General features: G+C 39.5%; 1 protein-coding gene across 5 annotated transcripts in view; it reads right to left on the reverse strand.

Annotated features, from left to right (window-relative positions):
• Window positions 1–18,653, reverse strand: part of ACYP2 (acylphosphatase 2) — a 195,623-nt gene extending 176,970 nt beyond the window's left edge. For 4 of the 5 annotated variants that reach the window (XR_014839418.1, XR_014839419.1, XR_014839417.1 and 1 more), the window contains exons 1-3: window positions 18,317–18,653; window positions 5,503–5,519; window positions 3,421–3,530 (exon numbers count right to left, since the gene is read on the reverse strand). Coding sequence is in view for 2 of the 5 variants with exons in the window: in XM_085015630.1 (XP_084871756.1) it covers window positions 3,421–3,530; window positions 5,503–5,519; window positions 18,317–18,458 (269 nt within the window). In the remaining 3 variants the exon portion in view is untranslated. The remainder of the gene's footprint in view (window positions 1–3,420; window positions 3,531–5,502; window positions 5,520–18,316) is intronic. The other variant, NM_001444440.1, reaches the window with a different exon arrangement.
• Window positions 18,654–18,889: the final 236 nt, after the last annotated feature.

The following is an 18,889-nucleotide window of genomic DNA, read 5'->3' on the forward strand; positions in this document are numbered from 1 at the left end:
ATCCCAATTTTTCTCTAATTCTAAAACTGTTTTTAAAAACAAGGTTGGAGTTCCCGTGGTGGCACAGCGGTTAACGAATCCGACTAGGAACCAGGAGGTTGCGGGTTCGATCTCTGCCCTTGCTCAGTGGGTTAACGATCCGGCGTTGCCTTGAGCTGTGGTGTAGGTTGCAGACGCGGCTCGGAGTCCGCGTTGCTGTGGCTCTGGCGTAGGCTGGCAGCTACAGCTCCAATTAGACCCCTAGCCTGGGACCTCCATATGCCACAGGAGCGGCCCAAGAAATGACAAAAAGATAAAAAAAATAAAAAAATAAAAAAAAACAAGGTTTATTTCAATAACGTATTCGTAAAAACAATTAGGGAAGTTTTTTTAAAAAATAGAATTCCAATTAAATGACAAAAGTATCTTAAAGTTTAGAGAGAAAATAAATGTCCAAGAAAGCAAATAAATGAATGAAAAAGAATAGGTAAAGAAAATGTACTATAAAGCCACTGTAATTAAATCAATACAAAGTCTTAGTTTAGGAATAGATAAATCAATCTGCAGACTAGAATAGAGAATCCAGAAATAAAATTCAGTTTATATGAGATTTTAATATGACAAAAACATATTTCAACTCAATGAGGAAAGGGTGACTGTTTAATAAATGATGCTGGCACAACTGGCTACCTATCTGGTAGAAGATAGTCCCCAGTCTCATATTAGAAATAAAAAACAAATTCCAGATGGAGTAGATTCCTAATGTAATAAATAAAACATCAAAAAATAAGAAGAAAAGCTGGGAAACAACACTTACAATCTGTTTTTAACCAGAAAGAAAAGATAGCCACATGAGTTTATAAAAATGAAAAACAATTTATGTTGCAAAAGCTGTCATAAACAAAACCAATAGGCAAATGATAGGTTTGGGGAAATACTTGCAAAAGAGATAACAGATGAGTTAACAGTTGTCACCAGTATACAAAGTGCTTTTAAAAACTGGCAAGAGACAAGCAATCCAGTGGGAAAATTGGTAAAGAATGTGAAATGGGAATCCATGAGAACAAATCCACAGAGCACAAAGATGCTTCAACTAACTAGTAATTAGAGGAATGAAAATTATAGTTAAAAAAAATACACCACTCTACATCCAATCCGATAAAAGAAAAATGAGAGAGCAACAGTACCAAATGCCAACAGGATGAAGAGAAAAAAAAATTAAATTGTTTACAGCTGTTCTGAAAAGCAGTTGGGCAAATATTTTCACGTTAAAAGTACACAGACACTTCAACCAACAAATCGCAGTCCTGGAAATCTATCCCATAAAAATAAAATCACCACTAAAATGTTTATTACAGCATTGCTCTTATTGTGGAAAAAACAAAAAGTGAGAAAATGAATTCCCAGAAATAAGGGAGTAAATAGTTATACATTTAAACTGTGGAATCAGAAAAGAAAATCATGGACATGAAGAACAGACCTGTGGTTGCCAAGAGGGAGGAGGAAGGAGTAGGAGGGACTGGGAATTTGGGGTTAATAGATGCAAACTATAGCGTTTTCAATGGATAAGCAATGGGATCCGGCTGTATAGCTCTGGAAACTATGTCTGGTCACTTGTGATGAAGCATGATAATGTGAGAAAAAAGAATGTATATATGTAAAAAAAATAAAAATACAATTTTTAAAAAAAATAAACTGTGGAATATCAAGCAGTCATTAAAAAGAATGAGTTAGAGCTATACCATTTGACTTGGATTTTCCTGGATGTATTTTTGAATAATAAAAGTAAGATGGGAAGATGTACATATATCGTGGTCCCATTTTTAAAAACAAAACACCGAATAATACCCCCAAATAGACACGCATCCAAGACTGTGTGTGTGTGTGTGTGTGTGTGTGTGTGTGTGTGTGTGTGTGTGTGTAAGCAAACATGGAGACAAATATAGAAGAAAACACACACAGGTTGCTAACAGATGACTGGCAGTGCAGCAGCGAAGAGGGATGTGCAAAGGTTGGAAAGGAAAAGGGGGCAAAACATATGATTACAGTGATGTTAAAATTAATCAAAAACTTGCTATGACATGGATTAGGATATAACGTGATCGGCATGAGCATCCATCCTGCATGTGGTCCCCACAACCAAACTCTTTCATAGTCATCTGGCATTTCTCATCCATTGAACTATTAGTTCTGTATAAATAACTCCTATGGTCCTCTCATTTGTGCATTTTGTGACCATCCTACTGAAAAATATGACTTTTCCATTAACTATTATCCCCTATTTTATGAAACTGAATTTCAGACCCCATTTTTCAAGCTGGGGTAGGATTTTACACACAAATGCAAATATGTACCTCTACATAAAGAAATTAGGAAAAATAAGGAGTTGGTAGTTTCATATTACCTGGGTGTTGAATGTCCACAAAGCAAAAAAAACTAGTTACAGGAAAATATTCATAAAGTATTCTATTTTGGTAAAAGCAAACCCTAATTATAAATGCATAATTAAATATTTTAAGTGAAAAAGAAAGTTTGGAAAGGATTCATAAAGCCACTGGCCCAGGTTACATAAAGGGAAGAGAAGTAGAGAGGAGGGTCCAATTACTAGCTTAGCTTTTATACTGCTCTGCATTTTATTACTTCACTTATTACATGAAAAATCTATTGCTTTTGAAGTCTAAAAAATTAAGTAAACAAAGATAAACTACAAAAAGTAACAAAATAATATAGGTATTAATTAGTACCTACCTCATGAGATCCATTGTGGAGATTAAACGAGATAATCCATAAAAAGCATTTAGCCTATTACCTAACATGTTGCAAATGTTCAATAAATAGTAGCTATTTTTTTATTAAAAAAACAACTACAGAGAGCAGTGGAAATTAGGAAGCTGAAAAGATAAAAGTCTTTGAAAATGACATTGTGAACATACATAAGGCACTTTTTCCCCTTATTACTGAATCTGGTCTCCTTTGCACAGTAAGACTAATATCATGGTAACTATATAGCTTACCAAACACACTTTCATTAACAGTACAAATAAAACTACATTTAGGTAAATGAGATAATTAGTAAAAAGGAAGTGGCAAACGTTTTGCCCTTCAAGCTCTTTAAGAACTTCAAGAACCACTGTAAAGCACTATGCTTCTATCACAACCACTTTAAACAAGAAATACCTGGAGGATAGAACACAATTCATACAAATTGGAGAGTGATGCTACTGCTCTTTTTGATGGCCTGCCCAAGTGAGAAATCCATTCCTAAAGGTAGAAATTCCACTCTCAACTCTCAGAATTTCTTTGCTGGTCTGCCTAAAAGCATGATGATTCAATGATAATCTACAAACTGAATTTGGTCCATCAATTCTATTCTTACTTTCCAACCAAACATTGGAATAGGCTCATAAATTGCATGCATGGGTTATTAGCCTTTTTACTTACATGGAATTGACTTTCTCTTCAGGGCCTTGCACTTGGCCTGTCACAGTGCCTTTGCTGGTATTCTTCACCCAGCCAACCACTCCTATTTTCCTAGCTTCATCTTCAGTGTACTGGTTTCAGGAGAAAACAAGAGAGAAGAAAAAAAATTGAGAATTTAGGGAGTTCCCATTATGGCTCAGCAGAAATGAACCTGACTGGTAGCCATGAGGATGTGGGTTTAATCCCTGGCCTCCATCAGTGAGTAGGGGATCTGAGTTTGCTGTGAGCTGTGGTGTAGGTTGCAGACGCACCTAAGGTCTGGCATTGCTGTGGCTGTGGTATAGGCTGGTAGCTGCAGCTCTAATTCAACCCATAGCTTGGGAATATCCATATGCCACAGATGTGGACCTAGAAAGCAAAAAAAAAAAATTTTTAAGTCTGAATTTATAACATGCTTGATTCTAACATTCAAAAAATACTAAGCTGATCATTTTTTTCCCTAAAGTATTGTATGGTAGTATCTGTATTTACAAGAACTTTCATTTAAATGGTATTCATTTAAATGGTATTTTTCATTAAAAATACCATTAAATTCATTAAATTCTACTTTCAGTAAAGACCAGCACATCATGAGAAAATAAACAGATAGTGGGAAGTATTTCAGATAATAGTTTCACTGATGTGTTTTGAGATCCATAAAATTCAGTTGTATTGCCCTCATGCCTGCCAGTGCTAAATTACATTGTCAGTCTGGGTTCCAAAGGATGATCACAACAAGATTCTCAATCACTGAGAAAAAAAATCCAATTATTATCAATAAAAAGTATTGGATTAAAAGATTCCAATGTTTCTGTTGGCTCTGGACTTGCCACGCAAATGTTCTGACTAAGAGTACATTGATTTCTCCTATTATTCTTAATTTAAAATTCCTTTTCCCATTTGCAAATTCAGTTATGCTACTGGCAAATGAAAACCCTGCTACATTTTGATTTTGAATGACTTTAAACCACTAAACATACTAAAACTCTATGGATCCAGTCTGCAAGCACTTTTTAGAAACGTGCTCTTCTCCTGTTTGAAGGCCAGGGTGACCAATTCTACACTCCACATCCCCAACTAAATGAAGCAACACAAACCAAGACGATTACAGCTAGAACTGATGGAAGGGCTGGTTCTGAAAATAAGTCAAGCCTTCACAGATTATGGAAAAGGAGAAAAGCTGAACTTGAGGGGATGGGACTATCTCAAAATGCACAGACTTGATTTGAGGGAACCTATTAGAACCCTCAGGGATCAGAAACAGAAACCTAGCTAGTGACTCCCACGTCAGCTAGTAGGTTAGAATACACCACATTTAACTTTTAGGGAAGGAGTACTATACTTTTAAAATAGATGTTTTTTAAGCATTTTTAAATAAATAACTACTTCAAAGATTTTAAAAGTAACAAGGAGTTTTAACTTTTAAAAACCTACAAACCACTTCCTCATGCCACATGGTTGTTTCTCATTTTGCAATTCAAGATGTGTATGTACCCTAGGAGTTCCCACTGTAGCACAGTGGGTCAAGAATCTGACTGTAGGTGCTCAGGTCGCTGCAGAGGTGAGGGTTTGATGCCTGCCCAGCAGAGTAGGTTAAAGGATCCGGTGTTGCTGCTTTAGTATAGGTCGCAGTTATGGCTAGGATTCAATTCCTGGCCCAGGAACTTCTATATGCCATGGATGCAGTCATAGGGAAAAATAAAAGATAGGTACCCTTGACTGAGGGATTCCTCCATCCAGAACAAGTGGAAGATCCCATACTTGGTATTAAATATACCTAATCAAAATGTTTAATTAGATCACCCCCAAGAGAGGTACTTCTAAAATTCATAGAAATATTAACAAAAAACTAAGATGGCTGTAATGTTTTTGATAGACTACTTTTAAAAGACGTCCTTAATAAAAATCTCAACCAGTAATTTGAAAGAAATAAAATATTTCTTCATTTGCTGTTCAGGACAGGAAATAAGCAATAGATCAGCACTAAGTAGAAAACTGGTCTGTAACTAGAAATAACAGTGGGAGGCAATGACAGAAACTAACAAGCAGATTGTATTGACTTACCATTCTGAAGCAAACACCTGTATAAGAGAAAGATGAAAAGAAATGTCAGCTTTTCCACCTTTTAAAAAGTTATATATTTCCTGACTTAACTTTCATCTCATTTATTAAATAGTAAATGAAATGAACAAAATCTTTAATATCTGAATATATTCAGAAAGCAGTTTTTAATTCTTTTCTTTTAAAACAAAAAGAGACAGGGAAGATTATTTTTGGAGAAAAAGAATAATATTCTGAAACCAAAGTATAATTAAATGCCAAACTGCATATTCATTCTATTTTAAAATTTTAAATAAAACAAAATATTCACTCCTAGAACAGTTGAGTATGTTGGCATAAAATTTACTCACCCTCAGCTTTTAGAATGTCTTCTTTAAATACAAGGACTAAATTCAAGTTTAAATGTAACAAAACATTTCTATTTTAATTTTAATTCCACAACCTAGAAAAGGCAATTGATCCATGATTGCCAACAGCTGGGTGTAGGAAGGAAAGGCGAGCTGGAAAGGAGCTCAAGGGAACTTTTGGGGGGGGTGATTGGACTGTTCTCTGTCTCAGTTGTGGTAGTGGCAGTGATGGTTACATGACTGCATGCATTTATCAAAACGCACTGTATACTAAAAAGGGTGAATGTTACCGAATGTAAATTATACCTCAATGTTTTTTAATTAAGGGAAAAAAATACATTGGCAAATCCCAGGGGAAAAGATCAAACCAATCTCAAGGAGGTCAAAAGACAGCTTCTCCAAACAGCAATGGAGCCTGGTTAAGAGGATACAGAAGAGATCAGTGGCTTAGGTAATTTTACGCAGTTTCATAAGCAGATTTATAATAAGAAGGAACATCATTTGTTTCCGATGGCAGTGTGTTGTGGAACCAAATGAATACGAAGGAAGAGTAGTGAAGGCAATAAAGACAGGATAGTATCATGAATGAAATTTTTAAGGGCCTAGAAAAATATTTTAGAAGATGTCTATAAAATGTGGAGGAATGATGAGGAGAAAGTATTGACCTGAAGGGGACTCAGAAAGGCAATATGTTATAGAGATGGAAGGAAAGACATGAGTTAGTAATATAGAAGGAATGGGCAGAAAATTTAAAAGATGCTTCAGGTCAACCAGACCATGTAGAAGAGAGAGATGAAACAGGCTGAATTGTGGAGAAGGGTGAGGTCCTTTTATCCTAAAAGTGAGGGAATCCCAGAAGATGCTGACTAAGAGCTGAAGGTTTGGGTCCAGGCATATTGTAATATTCCCTTCTTGAGTTCCTCAACAGTGAACGATCCCAAATGATGTTCACATTAAGAAAGCACATGAGGCAGTTCCCGTCCTAGAGCAGTGGAAATGAATCCCAGTAGGAACCATGAACTTTCAGGTTTGATCCCTGGCCTCATTCAGTGGGTTAAGGATCTGACATTGCCATGAGCTGTGGTGTGGGTTGCAGACGTGGTTCAGATCTGGCATTGCTGTGGCTCTGGGAACCTCCATATGCCGCGGGTGCGGCCCTAAAAAGACAGACAAAAAAAAAAAAAAAAAAAAAAAAGAAAGCACATAAGGGAGTTCCAGTCATGGCTCAGCAGAAACAAATCTGACTATCATCCATGAGGATGTGGGTTTGATCCCTGGCCTCACTCAGTGGCTTAAGGATCCAGCATTGCCCTGAGCTGTAGTGTACATCACAGACTTGGCTCAGACCTCACGTTGCTGTGGCTAGTGTAGGCCAGCAGCTGTAGCTCCGATTCGACCCTTAACCCATACAGAACTTCCATTTGCCTTGGGTGTGGCCCTAAAAGAACAAAAAAAAAAAAAAAAAAAAAAAGCACATGCAACTGATGGAAACAGAAATGGAAACATATGGTTCACCTCTTTCAAATTCAAAGAGTGGTCCATGACTTAGAGGCACCAATATCACCTGAGAGTTTTTTAGAAAACTGCATTATCAGGATTCTCCCCAGACCTAAAGAAACAGAAACTCTGCAGGTTGAGTCCAGAAACCCAAGTTTAACACACTCTCTCCAGGTGATACAGGAGTAGAAAGATCAGAATCAATGGTTGGCTCTACCTTAAAGGGAGGTCTGGGAAAGTTTTGAAAAGTGGCTCTACCTTAAAGGGAGGTCTGGGAAAGTTTTGAAAAGGATTTATATTTCAGGTCAAGAATTGCATCACAAACGGGAAAACTCAAAACTCAAATCTAGGGTAGTACAGATCTGATGCATTTCCCATTGATGCTGTTCCCGTTCGTGTTGGTAATAAATCATATGTTGCATATCAATATTGCCTCAGCTATTTTTACAAGTCAGCGGCACTACATGAAAGAAACTATGGACAATGACAATGAAACGGAAAAAATAAAACCAGAGCTGCACTCTAACTGGACTTGGTGTTGCAGCAGGCCAGGCAGCCTGTTCTTTAGACAGCTCCCTCCACCCCTACCACTTGCTAGGAGAAATAGGAGGGCTGCCAGAAAGGGAGGTTTACAACATGCTGCCCACTTCCAACCACTACCCCACCCCCACCCCTACCCCATGTGAAGAGCAACATCCTTGCAACATTTTATAATCCCCAGCAGCCCTTCCACCATCTATTTACTGATGACAGAAAGGTCATTTGCTTAAGGTGACATGCTTTGAGGAATTGTTTAAAGAGGTATCCAACATACTGCAAGGTCAAGGAAATCACCCACTTCAGTCTATGAAATATTTTACTCACACAGACATAATCTAAGAATCAGGTAACTCAAATATCTAATAAGCACACTATTGGACTTTTTGATTGTTCACTTAACAAATATTCATTAACTGTCTAATTCTAAAAGCAGAGAATGAGGAGTTCCCATCATGGCGCAGTGGTTAACGAATCAGACCAGGAACCATGAGGTTTTGAGTTCGGTCCCTGTCCTTGCTCAGTGGGTTAAGGATCCAGCGTTGCTGTGAGCTGTGGTGTAGGTCACAGACGCGGCTCAGATACCGAGTTGCTGTGGCTCTGGCATAGGCTGGCAGCTACAGCTCCGATTCAACCCCTAGCCTGGGAACCTCCATATGCCATGGGAGCGGCCCTAGAAAAGGCAGAAAGACAATAAATAAATAAATAAAAGCAGAGAAAGAGATGAGTAAATAAGACCATCCCTGCTATCTAGGAGTTTGCAGTGTAGTGGGGAAGATAGACAAGTAAACTGGCAATTAAAACGTAGAAGGGGGGAGTTCCCTCGTGGCTCAGTGGTTAACAAACCTGACTAGCATTGTGAGGGCACGGGTTCAGTACCTGGCCTTGATCGGTGGGTTAAGGATACACGTTGCAGTGAGCTGTGGTGTAGGCTGCAGACGCAGCTTGGATCTGGTGTTGCTGTGGCTGTGGCATAGCCCAACAGCTGCACCTCAAATTCAATCCCTAGCATGGGAACTTCCATATGCTGCAGGTGTGGCCCTAAAAAAAAAAAGTTGAACATAACAGGTACAAACTTCCAATTATAAGATAAATAAGTGCTAGGGATGTAAGGAACAACATGATAAAAATAATTAACATATGAAAGTCGTTAAGAGAGTCAATTCCTAGAGTTCTCATCCCAAGGGAAAAAAAATTCTGTTTCTTTTCTTGTCTATATGAGATGATGGATGTCCACTAAACTTACTGTGAGAGTCATTTCATGATGTATGTAAGCTGAATCATTATGTTGTATATTTTAAACTTATACAGTACATCAATTATATCTCAACAAAACTGGGGAAAAATAAAAATAAAGAAAATTTTAAATAAATAAGACAGAGTAATTATGAGTTGTAAAATACATAAACCAGGATGCAAGTGGGATTTCATGGGACAAAAATATGATCCTGTCTTAGGTGATTTTAAAGCAGGCTTACTGAAAATGTATCTTAGAGTTGAGACTTCAATGATGAGTAAAATTTAGTATAATGAGAATGGAATAACATTACAGATGGAAGAGCACGTGCAAAATCAAGTTTATGGCCTATTCGGATATCACACAGAGTTAAATATTCAAAACTAATCATTGTACTCATTTTACCAATTATTTCTAGCCCAAAACTTAAAAATAGCTTAATTCCGTTTCAACTGTTTATAGAAAAACAGATTGTAATGTTTCTATATCCTAGTCCAAGTTATCACAATCTCTCAACTAATCCATAGCAATAACCCTGTCACTAGTCTCCCTATGTTTTGTTCTGCCCCCTACAGTCTAGTCTCCATAAAGCATCAAGGTGGTCTTATTTTCTTAAGTAAAATCAAATAACTTCCTTTTCCAGCTTAAAATCCTCTGGTGGGCTCCCCATTATACTCAAAATAAAATATATTCTGGTTACCACAGCCTCCAGGTCCCTTTCTAATGTTTCATCTCATCTCTTAGGAACCCCCCGCCTCGTTCATTCCATTCCAGCCAAATTTTTCTCCTTTGCTTCCCTTGACAGGCCAAGCATATTTCTGCCTCCTGGCCTGTGCATTTACTATTCCCTCTGCCTGAAATGCTCTCCGCCCATCTTCTCATGGCTGGTTCCTTCTCATCATTCATATATCTGCACCAATGTCATTTCCACAGAAAAAAAAGTCTCTGGTCAATTTATCTAAAACAGCGGTGCACCCCTATATACCTCCTGGATATGCATGACACCAATTATCATATATTATTATGTATTATTTGTTTACTTTTTTTTCATTTCCTGTCTTCACTGTAAATTCTACTGGGGCAGAATTTTCTCTGTCTTTTCCACTAATGTGTCCCTAGTATTAGACCAGAGCTTGGCACATGGTTGTTGAATGAATGAAAGAGAAAATAGCTGATAATTTTTTTTTTTCTTTTTAGGGCTGCACCTGTGGCATGTGGAAGTTTCCAGGCTAGGGGTCAAATCAGAGCTACAGCTGCTGGCCTATGCCACAGCCACAACAACACCAGATCTGAGCCACATCTGCAACCTACACCACAGCTTGCAGCAACACCAGATCTTTAACCCACTGAGCAAGGCAAGGAATCGAAACTGCATCCTCACGGATACTAGCCAGGTTCTCAACCCACCGAGCTACAACAGGAACTTCCCAGCTGATAAATATTTAATGTCTTATTTCCTATAATAATCCATTATTAACATTACAAATATACATACAACCATACTGATTAGAATTTAAGTTTAATTTCAAAGTGGTGATAAATTTACTGCACTCAAAGCTGGAAACAATCATAAGAATTCTGAGTTGATTCTAGCAGAACTTTACTAATTTACCTAAATGATAATATATAGTTTGGTGTGTTGTGTGCATGAGTTTATCTATAATATACTATATACTATAAAGGGTAGCAAAAAGTCACTAGATAATGCCTAAATTGACAAATCAAGAAATATTAGGAGCTTCCATTGTGGCTCAATGGTAGCAAACCCGACTAGATCCTTGCTCAGTGGCTTAAGGATCTGGCATTGCCATGAGCTGCAGTGTAGGTTGTAGATGCAGCTCCGATCCCACATTGCTGTGGCTGTGGTACAGGCCAGCAGCTACAGCTCCAATTTGACCCCAAGCCTGGGAGCTTCCTTATACCATGGTGGTGGCCTTAAAAAAGACAAAAAAAAAAATTAATATCAGCATGTTGGTTATAAATAATGGCTTAACAACCATAAGAACGGAAAAAAAGAAATGGTTAAATTGATTGTCTTATAGAACTTAAAGGACTTGGGATAGGAGCCTAGAGGAGGATATAATGGCTATATTTTAACTATGGATGGTAAAGGCACACACATATTTATTTATTTATTTATTTATTACTCATGTGCCCAGATCACACTCCCTATGTCTTGATGCGCCCTAGGTGTTTGGAAACACAGACATCAGAGGCAGACTGCCAGATACAGCTGTGTGACATTGGCAGGTTACTTCAGCTCTTTCTTTCTTTTTTTTTTTTTGTCTTTTTGCTATTTCTTGGGCCGCTCCCGCGGCATATGGAGGTTTCCAGGCTAGGGGTCCAATCAGAGCTGTAGCTGCCAGCCTACGCCAGAGCCACAGCAACGCGGGATCCGAGCCACGTCTGCAACCTACACCACAGCTCATGGCAATGCTGGATCCTTAACCCACTGAGCAAGGGCAGGGACTGAACCCACAACCTCATGGTTCCTAGTCGGATTCGTTAACCACTGCGCCATGATGGGAACCCCACACACATATTTATTAAGTAAATCTTAAAACAGTAGAACTAAAAGATCGTTAAATTTTAACAGACTTAATTTTAGGCTAAATTCATACTGCTTGACAAGGTAGATAATACAAGTATTACTCATTACTTTAAGTTGTGATAAATGGAAAAGAACATAAGACAGAGATAAACCATATGCGAAAGATTCAATACATACTTTATGGAAATTTAGGTTATCCTGATTACAGATAAAACGTTTTGAGGTTGAGACCATGGAGATCTAAGACTTTCTGTAACACGTCCTTTTACATCACTACTTGGCAAAGAATATCAAATGTAATTATCATGCCATTAAATGTAATTTATAGATGAATATCTGTGGTAGACATTGTTAGCTGCCTGGACAAAATCCATTTTCCCCTTCTGCTTTTCTGGAAGAATTCTTATTTTCCTTGGGGCAGCATCACACTCTTCTATATCATCCAGTCCTCCTTAGAAGAGGGATGGCCCATGAGAAATAAGCCAAGTCACTGGTTGAAGCTTTCAGAAAAGCTCTTTATCAGGGGCTGACTTAGCCAAAGTTTCCATCCTTGTACCCTCTCTCTTTCTGTCTGTAGGGTGAGTGTAATGACTTGTGCTACAGCAGCCATCTTGACACCATGAGGAAAAGTCCAAGGAAACCAGAGAGACCTTGGCCATGACATCCATGAGGGATGGGTAGAGGGGAATGGGGAATGACTGCTGAAAGGAATTGTGGGGCAGGGATTCTTTTGGAGATGATGGAAATGTTCTATATTAGATAGTGGTTGTAGCTGCAAGACACTATAAATACAGTAAAAACCGCTATATATTTAGTATGCTTTGAATGTGTTACAAGGGTGAATTGGATCTCAATTTTTTTGAATGTCACACACGCACACACACAAAGAAAGAAGAAAACAGGACTATGATGTAGTCCTTCTTATCTCTCTCTGTAGAACAATGGCAGTCACTCCCCAGTTTGTTGACCATACGACCTCCCTGACTGCTCCTATCACTTCACACCAAAATCCTCTGCCATGCACATCATCTGGAAGTGCTGCAACCGAACTAAAAAGTTGAGTTCTCTCTAGATTTTACAGCTTATTTCTGGAGGAGAAAGTTTATTTGCCCTCGTGATAGTTCCTTCAATGAGGAGAAATATCCATTAGTGTGTCACTCCTGGCTACCCTCTGACTGTTCCTGACTCCTCCTCAGAGACATTCAGTGACTTATCTAGTGGGTAAGTTTAGAAGGAGAAGCATACATAGCCCAGGTGCTTTCTCTTCTTCCTTCTGGGAGTTAGTTACTCAGAGGAATAGCTCTTCTGCTCTGTCCATGGAGGGAGCCCTGCTGGTACCTGGGTTGGTGTGTTTAATTCTGCAGTACATATTATTATAAAATCCACTTACCTCAAGATTTACACCACTTCCCCCAAACTCTTCTTTACTCATTTTACTTGTCAATAACTCACATAATGAAAAGGGGTGTTACTTACTGGGCCCCTCAATCACGACTCATTTTTTTTTTCTTTTTTTGGGGAGGCCACATCTGCAGCATATAGAAGTTCACAGGCCAGGGGTCCAATTCGAGCTAGAGCTGCTGGCCTACACCACAGACACAGCCACACCTGATCCAAGCTATGTCTTCAACCTACACTGCAGCTCTTGGAACAATGGATCCTTAACCCACTGAGCGGGGGCAGGGATCAAACCTGCATCCTCATGGATACTAGTCCAGTTCGAAACCACTGAGCCACAAGGGGAACTCCCTACAACTCTTATTTAAAAGCCTTAGAGGGAATGTATATCAAGAGGTGGCCAGATCTCCAGTCCATTAACTTTGTAAAGCAGTGAACCATGCAGGAATTAACCACTCAAAGCTTCATAATCCACTTGGAATTTTCTAAGAGTCTTTCTGAGAATTCTGATCCCTAGTTTGAAGCATACTGTACAACAGAGGGGCATCCATATAGTAAAAAAGATGAAAGTGATCACAGCTTTTCTGCGCTTGACCAGCACTGGCTGAGACAGAGCAATCTCAGGACAGGGCCTGTGTTGGAGAAGACGCTTCTATAGGCTTCCACAGCCTCTCTGCGCTGCTTCCACCTCACTTGATAAAGAGAAGGGAAGCTGACATGACACATGTAGGTTTTTTACTGACACAATGCTCTAGAAACTGGGACAGACATCAGCCGCTTCCGGTACAAGAGTTTCAAACACAATATGCTGCTCAGTCGAGGCTCAATCAGCTACAACTGGACTTTGCCTTGTGGAAAGATGTGTCAGGGAGCAACTCTGAGGTGCATATTTGCAAAGCCAATCATATTTTAAATCCACAAAAAAGTTTATATTTAAAGAAACAATATGACAAGTTTTAAATCTCAGCACTCTTTCATGTAAAATCAGATTTTCACACTGCACTATACCCCTTCATCCTGGGGTCTAACCACATGTATGAATTCTGAGTGTAGGAAGTCATCTAGTCACTACCTTACAAAGCAGCCCTTAATGACTTCAAACATTTTTTATTGTTAGAAAGTCCTTCCTAACATGGAATAAAATTCTGCCTCATTTTAACCTTTCACCATCCATCTAGGATCTGACCCCTGGAGCCACACACCATGGTATTGTTCAAATAGTCAAAACAGCCATTAGCCTACTGTTTCTTCTCCAAGCCAACTTTCTCCAAGCACTTCAATTTAATTTTAGATACTCTGGATGTCCCCACCAGAAGCACAGCCTGTAGGGGATACAAAAACAAGTGAGCTTGACCTTCAAAATTCTATCCTTATTGTCCAGTGAGAGACACAGATATGTGTACACAAATAACTGTAGCTGAAAGGATAATAGATTAGGAGAAGTAAAAACAAGAAGTAGAAAAGAACTACCAATGAAAATGCTATAGGCAAAAAGATGAGAAAGTAAATTAGAGTGAACCATAGTTCTTGACTTTAAGGTAGTAAAGTTTTCAACCTCTAAAACATTTACCTGTCTACATAAGGGGAAATGTGTACATCTAAATCATGTGGTGTCTGTCAAAGCTATTTAGTAATTCATCCCAATTTTCATCTTCAGCAGTCATCAAGAAAATTTCTATTTATTTCTGCAGTCCAATAAGTTATTCCCACTCTAAATCTGAGTCAATACTGCCAAAAACAAACTGTTGAATTTCTAACGTACATATAAACCAACAGATTGCCACAAAACATTTCTACGAATGTTCTTAATACTCACCTGAGACTTGGTAAAGCTTAATAAATTTCCCTTTAAAATTTTTAGATATTATTCTACATATAACTGTAATTACACATTTATAGGGACATTATAAGCCACCTCATAGCTACGAATGCTCTAAAAACAGAGGGTCAGTCCCCTACTCCCCTGTTCCTCACCCCAAAGACCCCAGTGCAACAGAAATTGGTGAGAAAAAAACATGGAGCTTCTTGAGAACATGGAGATAAAGCAGATGATGGAGGAGGTGGGCAGGGAACAAGTAACTTAACAGTGGAGAAACACTATCTCAGTCCGGTGATCAAGGTCAATATCAACAGTGATGAGTCATGTTGACAGTTCATACCTTTGATAAGGTGTGATGAGAATGGTATTCTCTCCCTCATCTGTCTTTCTAACAATAACCCACGACCTCAGTCTTATACCAAAAATGTCAGACAAATCCCAGTTTGGGAGCATTCTACATGGTACCTAGCCTCAATATACTCCTCCAAACTGCCAAGGTCATGGAAAACAAGGCAAATCTGAGAAACTGCCACAGCGTAAGTGAGCCTAAGGGGACAAGATGACTAAATGTAATGTAAGAGCCTAGATGAACTCTGAACAGAAGAAGGAATTTAGGTAAAAACAAATAAAATGTAGACTTTAGTTAACAGTAATGTATCAATATTGGCTCACCAGTCATGACAACTGTACCATACCACTGTAAGATGTTAACAACAGGGGAAACAGAAGGTGGAGTATACAGGAACTCTCTACAGAATATCTCTAACTTTTCTATAACTCTAAAACTGTTCTAAAACAAACAAAAAAGTGTATCTGAAAAAAAAAAAAAAAAAAGCAGAGGGAGGCATTCCTGCTATCGTGCTACAGGTTAAGGATCTGGCATTGCAGCAGTCAGATTTGATTGCTGGCCAAGGAATTTCCATGAGCCGGAAGATATGGCCAAAAAGGAAAGAGAAAAAAAGAAGTAGAAGGAGGAAGCATCAATGGAAAATAGCAGCAGCCTGATAGAAGAACTGTTCAGATATTGAAGACTGGGAAGTCATTCTGGCTTATCCATGAACTTGACCATTATGCTAACTAAAACAGCCTGTTTGTGGCCTATCAAACATACAATGTACATCTGCTTTAACTATTAAACAAAAGGGTACATTAACCAGAGGTAAAGAATGTCCATGTTAAAAATAAAGATTAAATGCCTCCCTTTCTGGGATGCCAGTGCTGGTGTCCTTTGATGATAAAACTCCCTTCCCAGATGCAAAGGCCATGCTAATTCAATATTCAGAGCTAATTCAGTTCTGTTTTTTTTGAAACCTTGAAGGAATGAGTCCTTGATTTTTTTGATGTTCTTTAGTCTGACAAGATGTAAAACTGTGCTGGAGTTCCCACTGTGATTCTCCAGCTTGTGTCTGGAGGCGACGATTCAATCCCTGGCCTAGTGCATAGGTTAAGGATCCAGCACTGCTGCAGCTGTGGCGTAGGTCGCAGCTCCAGCTTGGATTCAGTTCCTAGCCCAGGAACTTCCATATGCTGTGTGTGCAGCCAAAAAAGGAAAAAAACAAAACTGTGGAGTTCTGTGGTGGCTCAGTGGTAATGAACCCAACAAGGATCCACGAGGATTCAGGTTCATTCTCTGGTCTTACTCAGTGGGTTAAGGATCTGGCATTGCTGAAAGCTGTGGTGTAGATCACAGACGTAGATGGGACCCAGCTTTGCCATGGTATAGGCTGACAGCTGTGGCTCCAATTCAACCCCTAGCCTGGGAACTTCCATATGCCACAGGTATGGCCCTAAAAAGCAAAAAAATAAAAACAGTAACAATAAAAAAAATGTGCTGAAAACCATGTTTCTCCAGAGCAGTTCCTTGGAATTATCTGAGAGACTGTCTCCTGGGCTATAGTCCTCAGTTTCGCTGGAATAAAACTCTTTTCTATGCCTATTATAGACTGTTTATTGATTATTTCTGTCAATAAACCTATGGATCTATGAGTAGACTTTGTGGAAGGTCCTGAGAAGCAAACCCACTATTTGTAATATTATTTCTATAAATATATTTTCCTGAATTTCAAACAACTAACTTATAAACTAATTCTTAGAATGCAAACTTTCCTAAGTTAGGGTCTGCGTATTTGAGAACAATGGGTCTGTGTATTTGAGAACAATGCAGAGTACACTTGACCCCTAGAACATTCTACCATTTTGTCACCAAGGACTTTTTTTTTTTCTATTTAGGGCCTCACCCATGGCATATGGAACTTCCCAACCTAGAGGATGAATCGGAGCTGCAGCTGCCAAGAGCTACAGTGTAGATCACAGACCCGTGGTGTAGGTCACAGATTTGGCTCAATTCTGGTACTGTTGTGGCTGGAAACTTCCATATGGCACAGGGGCAGCCATTACAAAAATAAAAATTAAAAAATAAAAAAGAAATAAACACCCCCAGCTTTTTTTTATGAAATAAATTTCCAAAACAAATTTACTTTTTAAACTTAGTAATGTTTATCATACTTTTAAATGTATTTATATTATTTTCATCAACTGTGTTCTAACAATAGTCACAATAGTAACTCAAGCCAGAGAGGAAAAAAAATGAATAGAGAATTATGGTCAAAGGCAATTAAGAAAATAAATTACATATACATATATTGCTAAGTGACCAATTGGATACACTCATGTATAAAATGTGGTAACATTGTGTAGGGGAAATACAATGAAAATCAAATTCAAAGAGGAAAAGGTATGCAAAACTTCCCACTAGTTAAAAAGCTTACTTTTGAATGAATGATGGCAAATATTTAATTGCTACCGTATTTATATCCCATTGGACAAATTCAGTGATTTAACATTTCAATTTAGATACAATAATTACAATAATCCAGACGTTACATCCTTTGCAATGATTTAAATTTATGATGAAACAAAAAATTAGATAACAACGCTTTTATGAGCTAGACAGGGGAAAAAAGTATAATCTCCGACGAAGTAAACACCATGTAGGTGTTTTTCCCAAAACGCAAGGCAACCTCCGTAGTTTCAGTGGTAACAAAAGGTGACCGCTCGTTCAAGAACCCTCTCTTCTTTTCCTCCCCGATTTATTTTGCCCACTCGGTCGAGACACACAAACGCCCTCCCCAGTACCCAGCCCCCAACCCCCCCGCACCCCCTTAGGCCGCCAGGTCCCTATGTCCCGCGCATCCTCCTTTTCCCTGCCTTTCCAGCTTCCCGGTACTCCTCTCTCCTTCCCCCGCCCAGCCCAGCTGTCCCGCGCATGCGCCCTTCGCCTCCTTCCCTCCCACTGCTGCTGTGTCATGGCCGAGCGGAAGTCCCGGCCACAACGGGGCTGGGGAACCTTAAGATAGGGTGAGCTTGTAGCAGCATTCTACTCTTACTCCCCTAACACCTCTTTGATCTCCCGCTGTTGGTGAATCCCCTACCCTGCACTCTCCCGAACACTTCATAGTCCACGGATTTGAGTGGCCTGGCGGTAGACATGGCAGCGGCGAGCCTTCTGCCCAGGAGCCGGAGCGGGGTTCGGGGCGCGGCGACTGCAGCGGCCGCGAGAGGGAAGGGGCACATGGGACCGCTTGGCGCACCCTGCGCCTGTCACCGGCCTGGGACGCGAGCGCGACGGGGTCATGCGTCGGAAGGCGACAAATGAGACGGCGGGGACTGAGAGTGAGGGCAGCCCGGGACGCCCGGAAGAAGAGGCTGCTAGGCCCCTGGAGCCCGAGGTCTCCTTTCCCTGCGCCAAGCTCGCTTGCCGGGAGGGATGCCCGCTAGGCGTCCCAGCGATTTAATGAACCACTATGTTCATTGGTTTCTCACTGTTTGTAAATAAAAGCCGGTCCAGATGGCAATAGTTCAATACCTCAAGATGATTGCTTTTGAAATGAAAGACCTACTCGCTTGGTGGTTAAGAGTACTGGTTAGAGAGTAAAATTTTATTAAACAATTCCCCGCCCCTCCTCTCGGTTGCCCTCTCCCTGCTGCCGCCCCCGCCCCGCCTT

Source organism: Sus scrofa, chromosome 3 (genome assembly GCF_054392235.1).
Source record: "Sus scrofa isolate SSC_HxYL_T2T_F1_AM1 chromosome 3, Sscrofa_HxYL_maternal_Yorkshire_Landrace_v2.0, whole genome shotgun sequence".
In the NCBI taxonomy this organism is placed as follows: Eukaryota; Metazoa; Chordata; class Mammalia; order Artiodactyla; family Suidae; genus Sus; species Sus scrofa.